The sequence below is a fragment of the Diadema antillarum genome, unplaced genomic scaffold, assembly GCF_040938485.1.
Source record: "Diadema antillarum isolate AM-2024a unplaced genomic scaffold, OU_Dant_1.0 scf00000099, whole genome shotgun sequence".
NCBI classification, from domain to species: domain Eukaryota; kingdom Metazoa; phylum Echinodermata; class Echinoidea; order Diadematoida; family Diadematidae; genus Diadema; species Diadema antillarum.
Genome location: NW_027270988.1, coordinates 5,038,163 through 5,062,643, shown reverse-complemented (window position 1 = coordinate 5,062,643; position 24,481 = coordinate 5,038,163). Strand labels below are relative to the sequence as shown.

Sequence of the window (24,481 nt, the reverse complement as noted above, 5' to 3'; positions counted from 1 at the left end):
TTGATAGATATCGTAACTGATCGACATCACTTGTAACATGCAATCAATGAAATCCATTTTCAGATGTCATTGATTTTCTCAGTTTTTCTCTTCCCCTTCTTTCTCTTTTCCCTATTTGTTTCAATTATTTTTTTGAATATTTATAGGCCTATTATCATAGTCATGATAATTCATTTACATACAAACGCCTAGATATATACATTATGTGCGTGTGTGTATGTATGTGTGTGTGTGTGTATGTATGAATAGTGAATAATACTCTTGAAGGCAATGAAACCTAACTTTTTAACCAGAAGCTCGAAATTAGGCAGAGTGTATTTGTTCTACATTTTTGGATTAAAAAGGGCATGTGAGGCGATCCCGTACAGTAATTTGTGTGGTGGATATGCCATGTTGTGGAGGGGATTCTACACCGGACCACACGGAGCAGCCCACGATGCGGGGTGTAGAGAGACTGCTACTTGTTGCTGGTGATACCTTCAAGTCAAAATTGCTTTGTGATGTCTCAGTTGTTTTGTTAGAAATTGTTACATTTCACAGAGTGATTTATTGAAAACCAAACCATACATAATCCCCAAGAAGCACGGCTTGTGATAAGTGGCGCCCACTATATAGCATTATATACAAACATTGTATGACTCCTATATGGTTACAGTATATTTTCGCAGAATGACGGTATACGAAGCATTGTGCGATGTCACAATTTATTGCTTTGTGACGGACATTAACATCATTATACACTATAAAATAATTTGGATCAGAAATGACCCGGAACTTAGGGGTCCGTTGGGATCATACCCCGTTCCGAGTCAATAATGACTGGGAATTTGGTCATGAAGACCCGGAATGGGGTCACCCTGACCCAATTCATGACTCTGAATGGGGTCATATCTGACCCCATTCCTTGTCATTTCTGATCCGGCACGGGCTGTGACCCCCAACGGACCCTTTCCAGGTCAGTTCTTACCCGGATGTTTTAAGAGTGTATAGTTGTTCTGCTAGAAACTGTTACATTTCGCAAAGATGACGATACGAAGTAGTGTGCGATGTGAGAATAGGTCTATTGTAACATCATTTCACAAATAGTATCTATTTGGAAAATGTCGTCATTAAAAAAAAAAAAAAAATCGTCATTTTGCAAATAGTATGCCATTGGGTGTCAAACATGTCACATTCTGACCAGAGCCTAAGATACCGGCCTAAAGACCTAGGCCAAGGTGAAGCTCTTTCAACCAATTATACTAAAGAATACAGTTTTAATCAAAACTATTATAGGCCTGTAGTTCCTGCGATATGTCTAGTGTCAGATAGCATGACCATCTACACATGCTTTGAACGAAGTGTTAACGTTGCTGGTAGTACACCATCGCTCAATTTCCATTCGTTCATATCTATAGCGCATAACTGATTTGTAAACTTGTGCATTCTTCTGTTTTGCTCCTTTTGGCAAACATCGAGACCGAATGCCATAAATAATGCACCCCCAGCAAGCACATAACGTTTTCAGAACGTTTCCTACACGTTTGTTTTTGTTTTTCGAGGTTCCGTACGTCTTCGTATGGACGTTTTGAAAATGAGAAAATCTAAAATTTGGAAACAAGATAAAAGACACTGACGTCCGCAGAACGTCCACAGAACGTTTTTAATATTCTTAAAAGGTTTTCTAACGTCTATAACGTCCAAAAAGGTTCTCTGCAGGTCCTTAGAAAGTCTGAAAGGATTTGTATTGGTTTTTTAAACGTTTAAAACACATTTTTATAACGTCCATTTGAAACGTTTTAAATTCGTCGAAAACCTTCAACAAAAAGACGTTCTGAAAACGTTTAGACAAAACGTCAAAACAACGAACTTGGCTCGTTTCAAGAACGTTCAGAAAACGTCCATTTATGTGAGCTGGGTCATAGGTCTGACCAAGGAGGTTTGAGAAATAGGAGTAACAACAGTCTCATTCCCTTTGATCCCATGTTATATGCCGCCATGCCACTCAGAAATAGTTGAAGTACAAACTGTATGTGCTAAACTGGAGCTGCCTCAGAGATAGGACAATTGATTCATGTGGCATTGCATCATGACTCGTCACTCTCAAAGGAATGTCTTTATGATGGTAATTACTTTTCGCCGTCCCTTCTTAGAAAACAAGCGGCACATTAATAGTACAGGCACGGGGATGTGCGAATAAAAATTGTACAAAAATTGATGAAATGAAAATAAAAAATACTCATTTTTACATGACTTTACACTAATCTAACATATAAATGCAGGGGCCGCGGAACCGGGGGGGGGGGGGGCTGGTGGGCTGGGGGGTTGCAGCCCTCCCCCCCCCAAAAAAAAAAAAAAAACACACAAACACAAACACAAACACACACTTTTTGGATTGTGAAAAAAAAGAAAAAAAGAAAGAAAGAAAGGGGAAGAATCGGGGGGGGGGGGAATCACACTACCCAAATTTCTCACAAAAAGTGTGCTTCAAATCGCTTTTTCTTGATTTTAAAAACGCAAAAGCTCCACCGAGCGCCCCCTCCCACAGTACCTTCCCCTCTACCTCAATAGACTTTGCACATACACACAGATGATGCACACGCGGAATAAGAGCTAAATGCCGTGATTTTGCAATTAAGAATTTCCTGAAAAAAGTCCAGATTATTTCCATTAATATTTTTTGGGAGGGGGGGGGGGGGCTAGAAAAGTATTGCACCTAAAGTTTGCACCAGCTATAGCTGAATTTCAGGTCTGAAATGTAAAATCACCTTCGTGTGAGAGGAGAAATATCCCTTATATGTACACCCTCGTGTGCATGCATTTTCTGTTTGATTGCTTAACAGACAGTGTTCATGAAATTCATTGTAACAATCAATACAAGAAGTTTATTTATACCGCTTTATAGGCAAATTATTCAATGACAATCCACATCAAAATAGCCTGCTATACCTGCTTAAACAAGTGGGGCCGTTTCAAGTCGATAAAAGGCGCAAAAACATGCATCAAATTGCACCATTTAAAACATCAAAATGCAAAAAGTTCCCACACCCTCCCCTCTCCCGTTCACTCCGCTCGCTCAGGCTCGGTCGCTGCGCTCCGATCCTTTGCATAGTATAAGCAAACCACAGAAGCAAAACAGGAGCTTCAGTGGTGGGTAGAGCACATTCACACTGCCTTCGCACCAATCCAAAGAAAGAAAGCAGATCTAGAATTGCGCTCAGATGCAGTAGTGGGGCAGGATGGGGCGCCACAAACCTTCACAGTAGTACTGGGGAAAGATGGAGTGAGAAGGAACTACATAATGCAAAGCATATAAGAGTGGCATCAATTATCTTGAATTAGTTGCGGCTGGGCATGGTCTCAAGTCGTACTGCAAAGAACTAAAGAGATGTGCATGTTTTGCTGCGTGTAGACAACACTTCAGCTGTAGCATACCTAAACAACAGGGGAGGTTTCAAGTCCCAAGGGGGTTTTCTTCAAAAAGTGGATCCTCAAGCGTAAAGTTATATACCCGTGAAATATATGCAAGTACAACTGTACAATGTACTGTATTCTTACTCGTAGTGGGGGAGGGGTGTGGGGGTGGCGGGGCGGGGCGGGGCGGGGCGGGGCGGGGCCCCGGGGCGCGTTTTTTTTTTAAGACGGCACAGATTGGGGCATGGCGCGTGTTAAACCTATGGGAAAAACGTTGGGTTAGGGTTTTTGGTTATGGTTATGGTTAGGGTTAGGGTTAGGGTTGGGGTTAGGGTTAGGGTTAGGGTTAGGGTTTGATGGTTAGGGTTAGGATTAGGATTAAGGTTAGGTTTAGGGATAGGGTCCCCGATAGATTTTTAGTTTCCCCAATCTGTGCCGTCTAAAAAAAACACGCCCCCGGGGCGGAGGGTCCGCAGTTCATCAAGTTTGTGTGCACACTAACTAGAATGTCTTGGTTGTGTTGTGTTATTATTCATGTGTTGTGTTGTGCGTCGCACAGCCCATAGATCTGCACTGTCGATGTTCTGTCACAACAGGGAGGTGACCCATATACATAGGCAACCTACATTTGTAATTACCTAAGCGCTGTCAGTAGTGTTGACCGTCGACCAGCTACGAGCAAGCTTCAAGAGGACTCGGTCGGTCTCGGTTAGAGCATTTCAACCCAGTTATTTCATATCTCCGTAAGTTATATGTTATTTGTGACCTGACAGCTATATGAGGCAAACCTAAGGTATTACTTCGCACCGTTCTCTTGTCGAAATTAATGCTGTCGTTAAAAAAGGGTAGAGGAGGATCGAGGAGGAGAGCATGATAACAGTCAGCCCAACCAACCAGACACCGTGCGAAGCAAGGCGAGCCCTTGTGCGCAGCGACAGACAGGGCTGTAATTGTAAATGTAACAGTAGGCCTACTATTAAGTAACAGGGTCCTAAGTTACTACTATAATTTATTAATGATATCTGCTTCAAACAGTCTTTTTTACACAGCCTGAGGAAATTAAGTTTCTTGATAATATTCATTGGACAGCGCCTACATTGTACATAAATTCACTAATTCAGTGACATATCAAGTTGAGTTTAAAACAGAGTGAAGATTTCATGTCATCATTACATTGTTACTTAATGTTAGGTAATGACTAATGAATGTGGTGGTGAAGTACTACAGTGTAGTCTTGCCCAGGTTTATAGACTTGTACGTATCCTCTTCAGAGTCTTTATGACTTTAACCCATTTAGGAATGAGGATGAGTCTCGAGTACACGGGCAAGTGTCTTGTGGAAAACGCATGTAGCAAAATCAGCCTCTCCTCAACTGGTTGACAGATTTATAATTCAGCAGCTAGAGCAATCATTGCAATGTCTTAAGGTCTTGGCGGAGAAACTGAGAGTAAGGTATGATTGATAGTACACTGTATGTATAATTATGTAGAGTCCAACCAGCTTATTTTAGACATCATCAGCAGACACTGAGGGATCAGTAAATAGCACAATATTTTCTACAGATACTGTAGAACTGCTGATGAGTCACTTTACGTAATAGTACATTCAGCAGAGGGGAAAACTGACAAGTATACAAGCAATCCATAAAGCCAAAGCCGTAAAAAAACAATACCGTATGTAAGGGAAAGGATGTTCATAATTGCAAAACTTGATAGGGATTCCCAATTTTTTTACTTGTTCATGTGACCAACATTCATATTTCGCCCTTGGAATTGTTTTAAGGAGAAAATGTGTAGCCTATTGATGTTGTTGTTGGGTTATTTTTCTTCATTGTAGCACTGGGTAATGGTAAACTCAGTGTGTTGCGTTATACATGCATCTGAGGAACAAACATGAAGAATTGCACTATACTTCCAAATCTGATCAGTCATTGAAATTCTTGCAGTTGGTTCTAAGGGCAAAATGTAGCAGAATACTTGTAGACAGAATGCTTTGAAAAAAAAAAGCTCTGTAAAGATAATCTTGTAGTTTATATTGATAAGTTAGTTTTTGTCATATTGTACAATGCACTACTTTCATAGAATTTCAGTAAAATGAATTTAAGAAGTTGTGTATAATATGTACAAGCTGAAATTTTTGCAGTGGTTAATTTATTTGTGCTAATTTCATGAATCACCTTTGGTCTACAAAAAGATAACTATACTATTATCATGAGCTGATATAGAAATCTGCAAAAACAACAAGAAAAAAATATAACTTGTTACAAAACAAAATAGCAAGCCATGCCAGATGGATTGCTTGCAACTACTAGCAACTACCATAGGTCTAGCGCTATATGTGGGCCATATGCCATCTGGGGCTTGGCAATAGGCTACGTGTACGCGGTATAGTCCAACCTCTCGTATCCAGACGTGTCAGGACTGGCACTCATGCAGATAAGGGATTTGGCTGGATATGGGAGACTCATATTTAACCCGTTGAGGACGAGTCCCGAGTATACTCGGGCAAGCGTCCATGGGAAATGCGTGTTGTAGCAAAATCAAACCGTCTTCAAACGGGTTAGTACACACAGCTGCCTACATAATGGTAGCTGCTGTACGTGTAACCTATTTCAGGTAGCATTTCTGAACATGTCACGTCCTCCTCAGCTGGTCTGCTTTCAACATTTTCTGATAAAATCTTGCGCAATGAAGGATACCCTGTACCATGCCCTGATCCAGTGAGAGGTTTTCTGTCCTTGTTCTTGCAGTGACTTGGGTGTAGTGAATATCTGAATGTATCTTATTTAGATGACAATTTGTAAGTGACTGCAGGTGACTGTATGTTATCATGTTGGGAATAATACATAATTCATGTGAGTTTGTGTAGGAGTTTTGTTTGAATTTGAAATCCCCATTGTCCTCGTAATTGTTCGAGAAAAAAGAAGAAGAAGAAAGTCATGGCGAGATGGTGTCCAGATCATAGAGAAATCCAGATAAAGGGTGGCTGGATAAGAGAAGTCAAACTCCACTTTGAATGCAGAACACACTTCCATGCCAAAATTTCAGCTTGTACTTCAGTAAGAAGGTCAAAATTGTCCTCAATCTGTGACATTATATTTACCATTCACTTTTCATGTAAATTCAATGGTCTATTTACAATTACTCAGGAGGTATCCAGTATGAAAGACATCCTAGGAATGTTTTTCAGTGTAGGTCAGATCAACAGTCTGACCATCACTGCAGCTATTGGACTGGTCACCTTAACTCTGGCTTATTGGTCAGTGAAGAGACCACACCGCTTTCCTCCTGGACCAAGAGGGCTGCCCATTGTGGGGAGTATCTTTGGTAAGCACCACTAGACCATGGACCACTTGTAGTAATTTAAGCTAGGATGGCATTAACGAAGCATCAACTAATCAGGTCTGAGCATTGTACTTGGTGCATCAGTACCTGTACTCATTGCAACTGACGATAAAACTGCAAACCATTTAATGAAAAGAGACTAGAGAGATTGTATGATTGTATATTAGATGACATCATATAAAATTCAAAGAGATAGTGCTGTTATGCCTTGCCCACAGCTATGATAAGGGCATTTCTATACTTATCTTTCAAGCTGCCAGTACATTCGTGTAATACAACTTGCGATATTTTGTTCTGAGCTTTACCCACATGTACACTACATGCATCAGGTGAAAATATGGAATGATCCTGCAACATTGATTAAGATTTATGAGCTTCATATTGTTTCTGCTGTGTCTTCCACAAAGGTTCTGTTGGTATGAAGTGCCTTGAAATGAAAGCTGTAAGGAGTGAAGAAGACTGACTGATGACTCTGAATTTATGTGTTGTTTTTTTTTTTTTTTGTGTGTGTGTGTGTGTGTGTTTTGATGGCATGACTTTTCTGTTTGAAAGTCATTGCCATTTACGGTACCGTACCATCATTTGGACTTTTTGATGACTATGTATGTGATATGGTTGATCTGATTACTCATTTACTGTCCTCTTGATTCACAATGTTTGTATCCAGGCATGATTGACAGTCCACAGATTATATTTGGACAGTGGGCCAAGATATACGGCAACATCTTTGGTTTCAAGGTAGGAGAGCGATGGATGGTGGTTCTGAATGGTCAAAAGGCCATCAAAGATGCTGTCATCAAACAAGGAGTGGATTTTGCTGGACGACCAGATTTTCACTCTGGTAAGTTTCCCAGAACAAAAATGACTTAAAAATTGTCATATTTTGATAATTTTGCATTGTTTTGCATAATGTAAATTAGTTCTCATACACATCGTTGCATAGCTACATTTAGGAGACAAGTGAATGTGCACATCACAACCAGAGGAAACACAGTGATGTGTGTTCATGATGCGCAAAGTATGCAAAGCATTGATAAGTCAGTTAATTACACACACAAGTGCCACTCTTCATTTTGTGGGAGGAAGTGAAACCCTCATGAATGCTGTCTTTAGTAGCATAATGGCTAACGGTCCCCTCATAAACTGGAAGTAGAACACATATCCCATTCCTCACTTTCTTCATGTTGTATGAGCAAACCCAGGAATACTACTGATAATTGCCATTTCTTGCAATTGATGATCACAGTTTTCTGTGCTCCTGTCACATTTGAATGTTTGTGTTGTAAGAAGATCAGTGCTTTTAGTCATTATATACATCATGCAAGCTATTGTGCACTACATTTGTACTAAACCAAAGCTGAGAAGTACCTTGAAAAGTGGAAAATAGCTGGGTATTGATCAGTTTATATACAGTGTACACATATGATACAGTTTGGGCTTCATTTCCCATCTTTCCTCCGCGAAATTGACAAACTGGATCACTTCAAAGCCTCACTCAAAACTCACATTTTTTACCGGACATTCAATTGCTAAAGTCTGTCTTGGAGGAGTCTGCGCCTTTGAATGTTTCTATAACAGATATATGGCGCCATACAAATGCTGTGGATCATCATCATTAGTCTGGTAGGAATGGGGGGTCCCCATGCACCCCCCGAACACATTTTTTTAACTTACTTTTTTGTAACCCTTAGGGTGTCTAGTTAATGAATTTTTTTGTTCCCAAGAAAAAATCGTGTCCCATGGGGGTCATTGGCGGCCATCTTGGCAGCCATCTTGGATTTTCAGGGAAAATCATTATCTTCCATAACTTTTGAACTACACAGCATATAATTATAAATAAAGCATTTCTGCAGGGTAAACATGACACGAGGAATCGATTGCAATGGTTATTTACATGATTAAAGCAAGTCTGAAACAAGAAAAGCCTAAAAACATGCAAATTTCGGTGTCATTTTCACCGAAAACTACCCAATTAGTTTAACTTTTGAATTACACAACATACAGGGACAAATAAAACAGTAATTCAGAGTTAATACGGCATGAGGAATCGTTTGAGAGAGTTATTTACATGATTAAAGCAAGCTACATACAAGAAAAGTCCAAACATGCGAGGAAAACCAGTGTTGTTTACTCTAGAAATATTCCCAAGTAGTCTATATACATATATACATGACAATCTCATACCTCCTAAGAGTAAACTTACCTCTTTTTCTTAACAGTCTGGTAGGAAAGGGGGGGGGGGGGTCCCGTGCACCCTCATTTTTGTATCCCTTAGGGTGTCTATTTGATTTTTTTTGTCTCCAAGTGAAAATCGTGTCACATGGGGGTTATTGGCAGCCATCTTGGATTTGCGAGGAAAATCATTAGTTTCTATAACTTTTGAAGTTTCCAACATGCAAGGAAAAATAAAACATTCTTTCAGGGTATATGTGACATGAGAAATCGATTGAGATGGTTATTTACATGATTAAAAAATGCTCGATACAAGAAAAGTCCCAAATATAATAAATTCTGTATCGGTTACACTGAAAAGTACCCAAATAGTTCAACTTTTGAACTATATACAACATACAGGGACAAATAAAACATTTCTTCAGACGAAACACAGCATGAGGAATCAATTGAGATTGTCACTTACATAATGAAAGCAAATTTGACACAAGAAATGTCCCAAAACTGAAAAATTAAGTGCTGTTACTCTGGAAATGGCCCAAATATTTCATGCTACATACATGACAAATTGCATACCTCACAAAAGTGACTAACAACTCTGTCTTTAGATCATTGCCCAAATAGGCCTTTTTTGTTTTGTATCAAAAACATTAAATAGAATCTGAAGAGAAAATTAATTTCAAGCATTGTCACCCCTCACTTTGTGAAATAGAATAAGAATGTAAGCACTGTGGTAATTCATATGCAAATACCCTTAAAAAGAGGTGACACATGAGAATAATGTTGATCACAACACTTAAAAGTGACTAATTGACAAAGATAAAACTTGAACTGAAATTTAACCATCTCTGTGCACGTTCAATTTCGTTTCATTTTATATTTAAAACGAGTTTGAGTTGGGATATATTCAAGGAAACAATCACTGTGTCAAAATGTCGAGCCGATTAAAAAATTTTAGATGCCAAAATGGTTTCATTTATTCTCAAGTTAAAAAAGCAGTTCATTCAAATGTATTTGCTTAAAGTTTATTGTCCGAAAACAAAAAGAGAAACATTTCATTTGACAGCCGGAAATCTAGCCTGTGAATAGGGACTGTATATCAATGTGGATTGCTGCTACTTTAATTTAGAAATATTTGCATGTGAATCGCTTTTGTGCTTACATCCTGTATGCATTCAATTCAAGTTCACATTGATTGGAATTAAGTTTCCTTTCGAATTCTGTTACAAGTTGTCTGATATAAGACGCAATATTCAAGCTATTATCAAAAGACATAATGATATTTTGAAAGGGTTAGTCACATACCGATTAGTGATTGGCTGAACACAGTCACGTGATGGAAGTACATTCGTTATGTTGGCCCATGGGCGAACATTCTTGTAATGTTCTCCCATGGGAAAACATTTCCACGTGACAAATGACAGAATTAAGGCCTAGGACCGCAGCGCACTTATAACCTCCCTCAATAGCATTTCAAACCCTTCGGGTGGAACATTGGGTATGTTCCCTACGCCGCCAGTCATCATCTATATATTTCAACGTTTGTGACATGTGTATATGCTTTTCATGAAGTATGGAATTAACGTATATTGAAAAAATATAAAGTAACACAATATGACTTCACTTTTCTTAAAAAGTATTCTGAATGCTCACCCTGTGTAACTGTACAAACCACAGAAGCGGTTATGCAATATATCAGGTTTTCATTTCACACTTCTTTAATTTCTATACCGGTAGTCATCATCAAAACGATCATTGTAATCAATGTCTGGGTCCTCTTCTTCATCCTCCTTCATTTCCTCAGTAATTTTCTGAAGCAAGTCAATGAGGGAAGTCGGAAAGATAGGGCCACTTGACCACACTGGCTCCATCATAACAAAGGCTTCCTTCTGCCATCCTTGTCCAGAATCAAAGGAGTCATATACAGAGCACCAGAAGATTGGTTGGTCAGCTCTCTTTAAGATGGCAAGGCGATGGGTCACACATTTAATGTGTGGGATAAGGTTGTCACTGCAAGGTGTATATGAGCATGAAGAAATCCACATCGGAGTTTGTAGTCATTTGTTCGCCCTCTCCCATCATCTGCTTTGGATGATGCTGCTGTAAATAGACTTCTCCACCTCTTGTGGTCATACATTAGGCATGTGAATGCTCCAATGTCTTCTGTCACCTCTTATTGGCTCTACAGACCACCCATCTCCAAGGTTTAAGTGGGGGACAAAAAACATTGGCACATTTCAAAGTCATGTTGTAAGATTTCTGCAGTGTTCATTATAATGTAATATTGAACAATTTACCACATTTCAGTAAAATATTGCAGAGATTATAATGTCATACTACTCTCTCCTGAATGCTGTATGGTACATGGGGTGGCTTTGTAGATTCTTTAGGGGTCCGACTTCGCCCCTACTCTTGAAGGCACTTGTTACATCTTCCCCTGTAAACACATGTCGTCCAAGTATTGTGGTACAGTAGCCCGCTCCCTTTGATTCAGTATGCCAGTTCAACGACATTCACAATCTGGCAATGCTCGACAGTCCATTTATCAAGGAGGATAGTGAGGGTGACGGAGTGAGCATGGTGCAAGAAGATCCAGAAAAAATCTCTGTCTGGTATCCTTACCACAGCTGCTTTGTACCCAAGCTTAATAGTGGAATACTCGAGGTAGAGCGCTACCCTGGTGTCCTTCTCCTGGTTAGACGGCAGCTCATGGATAGAGCTTATTGTCTCCTGGGATGAATAATTAGGTGAACAAAAAGAATGTAACAGGAATCACTTAAGCTTCAGAGAATGTGATTTCTGTTACATTCCTTTTGTTTACACAATGATATGTTCCAAGAGACAATGGCGCGATATCCATGAGTGACTGTCTAACCAGTATAAGAAGACGGACACCAGGGTCGTGCTCTACCTCAAGTGCGCTGCTAAACTTAGGTACAAGGTAGCTTTGGTGAGGGATCCAGACACACATTTCCTTGATCCCCTTGGTCCTTGCTTAATCCATTCTACAATGTAGTATCTTTCTTAATAAACGGACTGTCACGTATTGCCAGGTTGTCAATGTCAATTAACTTGCATTTATATAGAATCAACGGGAGCTCATAATTATACTGTATACCAAAATACCTGGACTACCGGGGAAGATGTAACAATTAAAGTGCCTTAATGGGTTGGGAAAAGTTGGACCCCTAAAGAATCAACAAAAGCCACCCCATATACCACATAGCATTCAGGTGAGAGTTGTTTGATTTCGTGATTTCAGAAGTATTTTACTGAAATCTAATAAGTTGCTCAGTATTATATCATAATAAACACTACTAAAATATTAGAATATGACTTTACAATATGCCAAGTTGAGTGTTTTTTCCTCACAATTCTTGGTGATGGGTGGTCCGTGGAGCCAGAGGTGACAGATGACATTGAAGCATTCACATGCCTAAAATGTATAGCGAGGTCCGGGAGAAGTCTATCATAATGGCGTTCGCAGCATCATGCTGAAACAGATGGTGGGAGAGGGCGAGCAACTGATGACCAAATCCAAGGTGGATTTCTCCTTGCTCCCACCTGGCAGAGGCAACCTTATTTCACACTTTCAATGTGTGAACCATGGGTACCACCTTGCCATCTTCAAGCGATCTGACTAGCCAATCTTCTGGTGCGCTACCGCTTTAATCCTGGACAAAGGTGGCATAAGACAGCCTTCGGTATCATGGATCCGGTGTGGTCAAGTGGCCCTATCCTTCCCACTTCCCTCATTGACTTGCTTCAGAAAGTTACTCCGTAGACAGAGGAGGATGAAGAGGAGGAGCCAGACATTGATTACAATGATCGTTTTGATGATGACTGTAAATTACCAGAAGTGTAAAACCCAAAGCTAACATATTATCGCTTACCGAATCTGTGGTTTGTATAATTGCATAGGATGAGAATTAAGAATATGTTAGACAAATTAAAGTCATAGAGAGAGAGTGGATTTCTGACTGTCAAGTGATTTTCATATGTTTATTTTCAGACAGGAAGGCTTTAAACAAATACGTTTGAATGAACCATTCTAACTTAATCTTAAATAAGTTTAATGATAACAATATGACACCTAAATTGGTGAAACCGACAGAGCATTTTGGTACAGTGATTTCCTTTATGAAATTACACTTACTCAAACTCTTCAAATACAAAATTATATGAAATAGAAGATGCACTCAAAAAGTGTTCAATTACATTTTAGGTTTGAATTTTGTCGATTAGTCACTTTCACATGTGGTCAAAATTTGTATGTTGACCTCTTTCGATCTGCTTTTTTAGGGGTATCTGCATATCAATTGCCATCGTGCTTACATTTTTCATTTGATTTCAACAAGTGAGACGTCAAAATGCTTGGAGTTGCATGTTGCATATTTTTTTATAAACAAAACACCATATTTGAGCTATGATCTAAAGACAAAGTGCCAAGTCACTTTTGTGAAGTAGTTTGTCATGTATGTATACGGATTTTGGGTACTCTACGGTGTAGGCCTAAATGACACCAAATTTTTCGTATTTTGGACTTTTTGTATCAAACTTGCTTTAATCATAAAAATAACCATCTCAATCGATTCCTTATGACACAGTTACCCTGAAGTTACAGAATTTACTGATTTTCCTCTCAAATCAAAAATGGCCGCCAATGACTCCCCCCCCCCCCCCCCCCTCCGACACGATTATTACTTGGAAAAAAAAATCATCATCTAATAGACACCTTGAAGGGATACAAAAATTTAGGGTGCATGAGGATCCCCCATTCCTAGACTTTAGTGGTTAGTCAATCATATGAGGTATATAATTGTCATGTATGTATATGGACTATTTGGGCAGAGCAAACAACACTGTTGTTTTATTCGCATGTTTGGATTTTTCATGTATCATAATTGTTTTAATTATGTAGATAACAATGTCAATCGATTCCTCATGCCAAATTTACCCTGGAGAAATTATTTATTTGTCCTTGTATGTTGGAAACTTATAGAAAGTTATAGAAATTAATAATTTTCCTCGCAAATCCAAGATGGCTGCCAATGACCCCCCATGTGCCACGATTTTCACTTGGAGACAAAAAGAATCAAATAGACACCCTAAGGGATACAAAAAGGAGGGTGCATGGGACCCCCACCCCCCATTCCTACCAGACTGTTAAGAAAAAGAGGTTAGTTTACTCTTAGGAGATATGAGATTGTATTCACTTGGGAATATTTCTAGGGTAAACGACACTGGTTTTCCTCGCATGTTTGGACTTTTCTTGTATGTAACTTGCTTTAATCATGTAAATAACTCTCTCAAACGATTCCTCATGCCATATTAATTCTGAATTACTGTTTTATTTGTCCCTGTATGTTGTGTAATTCAAAAGTTAAACTATTTAGGTATTTTTCGGTGAAAATGACACCGAAATTTGCATATTTTTAGGCTTTTCTTGTTTCAGACTCGCTTTAATCACGTAAATAACCATTGCAATCGATTCCTCGTGTCACGTTTACCCTGAAGAAATGCTTTATTTATAATTTTATGCTGTGTAGTTCAAAAGTTATGGAAGATAATGATTTTCCCTGAAAATCCAAGATGGCTGCCAAGATGGCCGCCAATGACCCCCATGGGACACGATTTTTTCTTGGGAACAAAAAAATTCATTAACTAGACACCCTAAGGGTTACAAAAAAGTAAGTTAAAAAAATGTGTTCGGGGGGTGCATGGGGACCCCCCATTCCTACCAGACTACATCATCATCATTTAAACCCAAGGAGTTATGTAACACTTTGATCATATTGCCCTACCTCTCACATCTTGTGGAATGTTTGCATGAAGCAGGCAATGTCTCTATTAAACACTGCTGTTAAAGTGGTTGTATAATGTAATTCAAAAGTTTTTGTTTGTTTTTATATCAAAATAAAATTCTGCCAGGTACTGACATGTTTCCCTCAGCAGCAATTATTATTGAATTTCTTTGTTCACTATACAACACAAGCCATCCAGTCATAGAAACATGATCATATGACTGAGATTGTATCATAAGTGGTATACACAGATATCATAGGTAATACTGTAAAAACAGTACAACATGTACAATATGCTGCTTTCCAGAACACGGGTGAATTCTTTCTTTCTTTCTTTCAAGGCATGTCATGCCTGGCACTTTTCCGTTTATCATACACCAATTTCAGAAAGTATTGAAATAGTTTAAGCCAAACATCACACAAATTCACGTCCAAGGTTATCTTCCAAACCATTTTTCTGTTCACATGTTACATTACAAAAGAAAAAAAAATCCTGAATTGCAAACAGACACAACATGATATTTGACAGATCCATTTACCTGTTCCTTCTGTAATGTTGTCATACTTGCCAATATGTAACACTTGGTATACTAGCATCCCACTGTCAATGGACTTGTAGGTGGTAATGACATTAGACAACCTATTTGCAAAGCCAAAGAGACATTGGTTAAAGGACTGAGCCCCATGAAATGTGTGGTGTTTAATTCAATTTGAGAAACTTATGTTCTATTTGAAAATACATGTTGATGTTTGTATGTGTACTTCTTCAATTTGGTGATGTCTGTCATAAGTTAAATGACAATATTTGTGATTTATCTTAATGATATTTGATTAAGATAAATCAATGAGAATTAGCAATTATTGAATATCAGTGTCTGAAGCCAGAAAAGCTGAAATTAAATGTAGAGTTGTTCCTGCACAGTGATTAACCTTATAAACTCACCAAGGTAGGATTGATATTATTTCAAGATGGTTTCTAGCTTTTTTTGCTGTGTAGAGAAATGTATTGTCACAGCAATTCTTATGTATCAAAAGATATGTTTGGTGTGCCATGCTTACATGTGTTTAATGTATTTATATCTGCTTTCCCTTATTTGCAGTTGAGATATTCACTGAAGGCTTCAAAGACATTGCGTTTAGCTCCTTCTCTGAAACCTGGAAACTTCATCGCAAGCTGGCTCACACGGCCCTGCGGTGAGTTGGAATTGAAATTAATGTTCTTTGTTGTTTGGGTGGTAGAAGGCTTCACTGTGCACCACGTATTCTTTCTGAAGTAAGTGAGTGGCCCTGAAAAGGGCCTACCAAATCTCGACGTTTCGGCAAGCATGTTCTCGCCGTTCTCAAGGGATTCTCAAGGGATTCCCTTGAGAACACTCCCATCACCATCAGAATCATGATTACTTGTCCTTTGACTCCTAACTATTGAATGTAACTGTCTTTTCTTGTCACAGACATTTTGCCACAGGGGAGCCTCTGCAGAACCTAATCTCCAGCATGTATCCCAAGCTGAAGAAGGCACTGAGTGAGAATGGCAGCAAACCAATCAACCCAAAGATCCTCCTCAATCTTCTCCTCTACAACATCCTCTCACAGATGTGTTTCGGAAAAAAGCAAGTTTTGATTGTCACTTCTAAATCAATGTATATGAGTAAACTTTAGATTCTTTAATAAAAGTTTGATTTTAGGTCTCAGTTTACTTCACGTGATGTCAGAAAACTTTGTGTTATATAAAGTTTCATATTGGAATGTAGACGGTTTGTCATGGATTTGAGAAGAAAATGAAACATGTTTAAGTCCTACCCTTGTTCTCCTAGTAGTACAACCTTGATTTGTCTCAGTGTATTAATGATGCAAATGCACCCTGTGCCGTAGGTCAAGAAAAAGGGAGGGACAGATAGACACAGTAGCCAGGTGTACTTCACTATGTACACAATATACTTGTACACCAGGTGTGTGTTACGAGTGTTAGTGAATGTAGTGGCTCACAAATGCTATGTGTTCCAAAAGAACTTAATCCAAAGTGTATATATATGGTTTTCTTGTTTGTATTCATTGACATATTAGGAATTCTTTGATAGTTATCAGGAATAACTCTTATACTCTTAAAAATCAGTTTCAGTTGTAGATCTTGAATTGGACTGATTTTGTCATCATTCCTGATTCATAAAGGGTTCAAGGAAGAAAAAGTGTTTGATGGGATAATTGTGATTGTATTAAAAGATAAACTGTTCTGTGAGAAAAAATGCCTTTGCAAAGAGAACACCAGCATCATAACTTTAAACAGTCTTTTGCTCAGATAGCTCACTCATGTATTTGTCAGTCTGCCTGCAGGAGGTTGGGAAAATGAGTTCATTTCTTTGGGATACTCTATAACATTTGCCTTTGAAAGCTTCTATGTTCAACACATTGAAGACTAGTCCCGAGTAAAGTCAGGCAGATGTCAATAAAAAACATGTAATAGAGCAAAATCAGCTCTTCTTGAATGGGTTAAGGCTTGTCTGTTTGATGAAATACAAAGTTTCAAAGGAGATATGTATGTGCAATGAACTACTCAATACAAGTAGTACAGTTATTACAAAAATATCGCACAATTTGAATTTATCAATAAATGGAGATGCAACCTAGCATGTCTAGTTATGGTGAACATAAGTAAAGAAAAATTCATCAAAAGTCTTGCTTTGTGGCCAGAAATCAAAAGTGATCAATGAAGTAATCGTATGGTGTATGTACATAGGTATTGGTATATTTTATACTGCAAAAATGATTACATCAGGGGGCTTCTCATGAAGCGTTTTGTCTAACAAATTTGTTGGACATAATTACTCTCAGCCAATCAGATGCGAGGACTTCATTAGCTTATAACAGTCTGTCAGAAAAAAATATCTAACAAAATACCCTTCAATTAATATCAGGTGATGCTTGTCTAAATATGGCAAGAAGTTAACATACAGCACCTGTAGGTTTCTGGCAGTGTCAACCCCCTCTCACTCAATGGAAGCTAAATTACAGAGCAGGCTTGGAAAGGGACATGTGAGCCAGATAGAGGAATACTCATAGGGATGCCTGCAGGTGGTCCAATGATTTTCAAGAGCCTGGTCAGACTGGTCTTGGGCTAAAAGGTTCATTGGGTGGCACAGTGTCTTCATGCCAAGTTTTGATCTTCATTTCTTTCAAATTCCCATTTATCTACATACATACCAGGTATGAGCTAAATGACCCCAATGTGACAGGCTGGATGAAGATTAATGAAGAGATCAATGAGGGCTTTGGTCTCGGTCTTGCTGCAGACTTCTTCTCTTGGGCCAAGTATCTTCCTACCAGTGGGCCCAAGCTGCTTCGTGACACAGTAGCCACCTTCTTTGTGTTCTTGAAGGAACAACTGAGTGGCTTGGATAAGACCTATGATCCAGGTTTGTCATTGTCTAAAGGTGCTCAAAATTTACTTTGCCATAGAAATCAAAGAAGGGCAATGGGATTCACTGCTACATTACAAGTAAAGGACACACACACAAAATATATATATATATATTTACAAACAAAAATAATATAATAGATTGATTGCATAGGCAGGTGGATCCTGTACACACATGTCTTTTAAATGTTTTCTCATGGTTTTTTCACGTAATCACTATGGACGGGTACCTGGTAGTAGCTGGAACAGGTTGGAGTGTATGAATAAAGAATCATTACAAATGTTGAAGATGTATAGTCTTTCTCTTGTTCAATGAAGTGTATGTTGTTTGTTTGCTCCTTTCTTGCAGAAAACATTGATAACTTCTACCACCTCATGCTGAAGGCCCAGGACGATGCGAGAAAGGAGGGTGAGAATGTGGAGAAACTGACCGACACCCACGTCTTTCAGACCATTGCTGACATCTTTGGAGGTGATTTTTTTTTTTAAGGACAAGTTCACCTTCATATAGTGGATTGAGTGAAGGCAACAATATTAGTAGAAAACATTAGTGAAAGTTTGGGAAAAATCAGACAATCCGTTCAGAAGTTGTGAATTTTCAAAGTATCTGCACAATCACTGCTAGAGGAGAAGACTACTACAGTGTATGATGTCACATGCGTACAACAATATATTAAAAGGAAAATAAAAAGAGAATTTCACAAAACTTGACTGTTTGAATAAAGTGCACATTTCTTTGACATGTTACTGACTTATGTTAGGGGTAATATTATTTCCCATGACTTCTGAAAGAGAAAAGACAAGTGTTCTTTTATTGTGTGGGAAAAGTGAGAAAATCTTCGATTTCTTTATACTTTCTTTATATAGTTGTACTCATATAATATCACAAGCTATAGTAGTCTTGTCATCCAGCCTTGACTGAACAGAAACTTCAAAAATTCATAACTTTTGAACGGATTGTCCGATTTTCCTCAAACTCTCATTGATGTGTTCTACTAATATTGCTGCATTCACTCAACCCACATGTCTATGAAGGTGAACTTGAAGGTGATGCAGTCATTGGTCCCCAGATGACTATCAATTATGCTGTCTGCTAAATGAATTGAAATTTAAATTTGTATGAAGATTGTTTTTCAGGATAGCTATTTAGTGAAAACATATTAAACCTGTAAAAATCCATGAATTCTTTACTTTCCATGCAGTGTTGATGGAATTTCTACCATTTTACTGTATTTATGAAATGCATCTTTAATTTGTTGAGGGACTGCACTTAGAGTCACGAAGTTTGCAGATTAGTCGCCTCTAGAATAACTGTAAATTGTGCCATTGCAAACATCCACAGTTACATTTAGACAAGGGCCCTTTCTTGCCATTCATGTGGCATTATATGAATTGCAGGCTAAGGTTCCCACACTGTTTAGACACATTTGTCAAACCTTTCTTACTGATGCCTTGACGTGGAATAAAACAGTAGCTAGCAATTCTCTTCAACATGTTCATCTGTTTTGTAAATGCTGTACACTGTGATTGATTTGGATGCTAAAGTTGATTCTACGAACAGCACATCTCATCGGTCTAAGCATTTTCTTGGGTTGTATTACCAATTTTAAAATATCTATTCTTGTTTTTCTCATCCCTCTTATTTTATACTTTCCAGCTGGGACCACAACTTCTGTGGAAACCTTGTACTGGGCCATTGCTCTTCTAACAGAACTCCCAGATATCCAGAGAAAGGTCCAAGAGGAAATCGATGCAGTCATTGGTCGGAAGCGTGTACCAACCATTGAGGATCGTGGCACACTCCCGTACACCGAGGCAACTCTCTATGAGATCATGCGCTACAGCAGCATTGCTCCCATAGCTGTCCCACATGCCACTACCAAGGACACTGAACTACGTGAGTTTTAATCAGCTGGCTCCAATCCTCTGGACTAGGACTCTCCTTTAAACACTGTGGTTGTAGGAACAAGGTATACTGTGCAATATCTGTGTTCAGAATTGCCACATCTTGGAGACAGTGTTCGATTGAAACTCAACTCGGCTGTTAGCAGTTAGCAGTAGTTTAATTTATTTCACTGATTGCATGGCAATGTGAAAAAAACTAACATACTGCTGCTAGTACTGTCTGAAAACTCCCATGTATTCCATGTATCGCATTTCTGCACATGCTAATAATGTCAGATGCAATTGTTCAATGTTCTTGTGATAAAGTATGAACACGCTTCCTATTCTGTCCCTTTATTCAGATGGCTACATCATTCCCAAAGGAGCCGTTGTCATGATCAACACTTACTCCATGCACTTTGACCCCCAGGAATGGGATGACCCAGACTCCTTCAAGCCAGGTATGTAGCCCAAAGTATGTTTTATAGCAAGAGCAGTTTTCAGGGAGGCTTAGGGGGCTTTCACACCAGGCTTGCATGGAGTTGGGTCCTGCAGCATACTGACCATGCCAAGCTCATGCCCAACTTGGTACCAAATTGGGTGAAGGCTGCAAAAAGGTGTAAGAGATGGACACACACAAAATTAAATACGTTAAACTTTCTGCATACTTTCAGCATTTAGAGCTTTATTTGGTGAAATCTGAGCAGATAACTCTGACAAGATTAGCTTTGATGCAGTGACTTTGCTCGTATCTTCTTTTCCACATTCATGTTCATCAAACAACCACCAAGGATATGAAAGCATTGGTTCAGTTGTTCCTACATGTGTTCCATTGAGATTTTTCACACTAAACACACTTTACTTGTTATCACTCAATTTTGAGTGACGAATATGGAAGATTTTTTCATTGATAGTTGTTAATTAATTCATGGAGAGTTAAGCTGATCTGGCACCATGCTGTAAGAAAAGAAGAGTTAATCAAAAACCATGAAAGTTCAGAAATTTTCATGTAGAGCAACTTAGTGCTCATATTTTGTGCACTCTGATTGTGTCATTTATTGTGTGATCATAAATGCAAGTAGAAATGATAACAGTAGTACCTAACATTAGTATTTCAGACAAGCTTTAGGAACATAGTAACATTTAGTGTAGGGTTTCCGTTCAACTTCACCCAGACTTGTCCCTTCTATCTGGACTCTCATGTAAAAACAAAATGAAAGAAAACGCTGTTAAATGGTTACTGAGTTGAAACAATTAAATAATCATATCACAAAAAGCCCTTTGAGATTGATTTGCTCATACGATATACTTCAGTCAGCAAACCTAAAGATATAAACTTTGACATGTTGTGATCTCCTGTACAGAACATTTCTTGGATGACAGTGGCACAGTCCGCCAGCACCCTCCCAGCTTCATGCCTTTTGGAGCAGGTCGCCGTAGCTGTCTCGGAGAGGCAGTTGCTAAGGCCGACCTCTTTCTCATCTTCTCCTGGTTCCTCCAGAACTACACCTTCTCCAAGGTACCGGGTAAGGAGAGCGAGAGTCTCCTGAACATGATCCCTAAAACAGCTACAGGCCGTCTCTTGACCCCCTATGAGGTCATCATCACACCCAGGCCAATTGAGGAGTGATCCCATGTAGCACTTCTCTTGACTTCTCTTCAGGGATTCTAGTCGACCTCGCACAAGTCGAAAACTCGGCCAAGTCGAAGCTCCAGAAAAGTCCCGATTTTCTCTTTACTTATTTCTTTAAAATAATCTTTCACAAGTCAAAGTTTTACATGTCGAATTTTGCCTATGTCGAAGATAATTTCGAGTCCAGATTTGTGTAAATACATGTAATTTCCCTCGCACAAGTCAAAGTTTTTTTTTCCGGTACGTTATTCAAACATGGAAGTGAGCATTCTTTCATTCTTTACCAAACAAACGAAGGAAAAATCGCACTACTTTGTAATAAAATACTTCCAAGAGTCAAATGCAAGTTAATCCTAATGTCCCTTGTATCCTTGATGTCCAGCTGAGAAGAACATAAATCACATGTTCAAGGTTAGAGGCAAGCCATGTGCAGGCGGCCCAGCAGGGTTTGTGGGGAAAAAGGGAGAAAGAAACAATCCTTACAATCTCCACCAATCTCACTGAGTGGCAAATGTTTGTGAGCGTAGCATGTTCAAAATTTCTTTGCGACAACAAAAACTGTTTCCGACAATAAAAACAATCTGCAAGTTTGACTGCATTTGTTTACGAATTTGCTTGCAAATTCCCTAGTATTCGCTACACCCACAAACATTTGCAGCTCAGTGAGATTTCGCGGAGCACGCGAACGATTTGTGAATAACACAAATGGCAAAATCCAACATTCGTAAGTTTTTATGCAAATGTGTTCGGACAATGAAGCAAAAAACAAAAACATATTTTTGCGCAGTTTGTGCCAAGTTCTCATGATTCATGTGTAAATGTCGCATGTACTTTTGCTAAAATACAGGGTTACTTACGAATAACACGCATCGGAAATGCAACCACGCAAATTTTTCAATAATCATCGGAGAATAATGTTTCCAAGGAGATTCATACATGTAGCTGTCTTGAGTTGAGGATTTTCTCTTTCCTGTATTTCTCCTTCCTTTCCCTTTCATTTTTCCATTGCGTATTTGTGTGCAGACCATCACTTTGTTGTTGTTTGTTTCTGATGACCTAGGCTACCCCACAATTAACGAGCATCGTTTTTCCTAGGTTCCCCCACACATTATCTTAAGTTTCAAATATAATTTCCGCATGCATTTAGAGTAATTTAAAGTGTACTTTGGGATCTTTTTTTTTTTATATCAAAATTTCGTTTTCATATACAGTGTATATAGTTGCTTAATGAGTGGATGTACTACTGTAGTATGATATGATTTTGTCTTGCAGAAAACGTAGAGCGTTAAAAGGTCATACATCAAACATGCGCCAAACGTTAGTGAGAATGATTCAAAAGGTACATGAACAGGTATCGCAGTTATGTCGTAAAATGATTGGAAGAACTTCGCGGATTTCGCGAAACATACACGAGACAATTTCCAAAGTTTCGGGGTCTGTTCAGGGTTTCACGAAGATTTTGCAAACATCGCGCACGTCTGACGAAGGTCTCGCACGTAATGACAAGACTTTTGAGACATTTTTTAGACGAAATCATGACCAAATCATGACCCATTGTGAGGAAAAGCTTCGCAAAAAAAAAAAATCAAATATTTTTGAAATTCTTGCTGAAGTAACGACATCCCCAAACAATTGACGACGCCTCCGAACTCCTGCGTTCGTTTGATGAATTTTGCAGACTAAAATGTGAGTGTTAGATTTTGCCACTCGCGACGTGACCACATCAAAAACGCACATTACTCGCGGCGTATTTCGATTATCGCAGTCCAGTAATTGAGCTTCACAATTTTTTAAATCAAACAAAACAAAAACACTAAATTACTACATATTGCTACCATCTAATGTAATTTAATGGCCAATAAAAACATAAAAAAGACACTGCGTTATAAAAATTCATTGGGAAATATCGCGAAACATGCGCAAGATATTCTCCGAAGCTGGCGGTCTGTTCGGGGTTTCACAAAGATTTTGCGAACATCGCGCACGTCTGGCGATGGTCTTGCGCTATGACGAGACATTAAAGACATTTTTGAAAACAAATCACGACCAAATCATGACTCATTGTGCGGAAAAGGTTCACAAAAAATTCTAATTGTTTTGAAACTCTTGCCGAAGTAAAAACGACATCCCCAAACAAATGACAACGCCCCGAACACCCATTTTTGTTTGGCGATCTTTGGCAGACATTATGTGCAACACATTTCGATTAACGCAGTCCAATAATTGAGCTTCAGGATTCTTTTTTAAAACTTGAACAAAACAAACAAATTACAACATCTTACTACCGTCTACTTTAATTTCACGACCAATAAAAACATAAAAAGACACTGCATTATGAAAAATTCGTCAGGAAATACAAATGGAAAAAAATTCGACTTTCGCGGAAGTCGAATTTCGCATAAGTCGAAGTGTTTTCGTCTGTCCCAATAGATTCGACTTAGGTGAGGTTGACTGTATTACATGATAACTAGTGATCTTGAGAGTAGAAATCTAATCATCATTGCATATGTTGGGGAAATACGTGTAGACAAATGTGTCATGATGAGGTATAATTGCCTACAGAGTGTTATATCATATAAATGTGTAGTAAGTGTGTTATAAATTGTGTAGTAATCATATGCTGCAATACGATTTTATTTCATTATGTATTTTCCGAAATGTGCCTTTTTTTCATACTTGTTAGCTCACCTGAGCCAAAGGCTCAAGTGAGCTATTGCGATCGCCCTTCGTCCGGCGTCCGTCGTGCGTCGTGCGTCGTGCGTCGTGCGTCGTCCGTCGTCCGTCGTCCGTCGTCCGTCGTCCGTCGTGCGTCGTGCGTCGTGCGTAAACTTTTTACATT

At 38.8% G+C, this 24,481-nt stretch overlaps 1 protein-coding gene across 1 annotated transcript; it reads left to right on the top strand.

The window, feature by feature from the left end:
• Positions 1–4,044: 4,044 nt before the first annotated feature.
• Positions 4,045–24,200, top strand: LOC139718717 (steroid 17-alpha-hydroxylase/17,20 lyase-like). The gene is made up of 10 exons (XM_071630178.1): positions 4,045–4,136; positions 6,542–6,719; positions 7,405–7,578; positions 15,814–15,907; positions 16,165–16,323; positions 17,915–18,123; positions 18,475–18,597; positions 19,783–20,022; positions 20,372–20,470; positions 21,374–24,200. The coding sequence occupies exons 2-10, from the start codon at positions 6,554–6,556 to the stop codon at positions 21,637–21,639; spliced, it is 1,530 nt and encodes a 509-aa protein (XP_071486279.1). The 5' UTR covers positions 4,045–4,136; positions 6,542–6,553; the 3' UTR covers positions 21,640–24,200.
• The last annotated feature ends 281 nt before the right edge of the window (positions 24,201–24,481 follow it).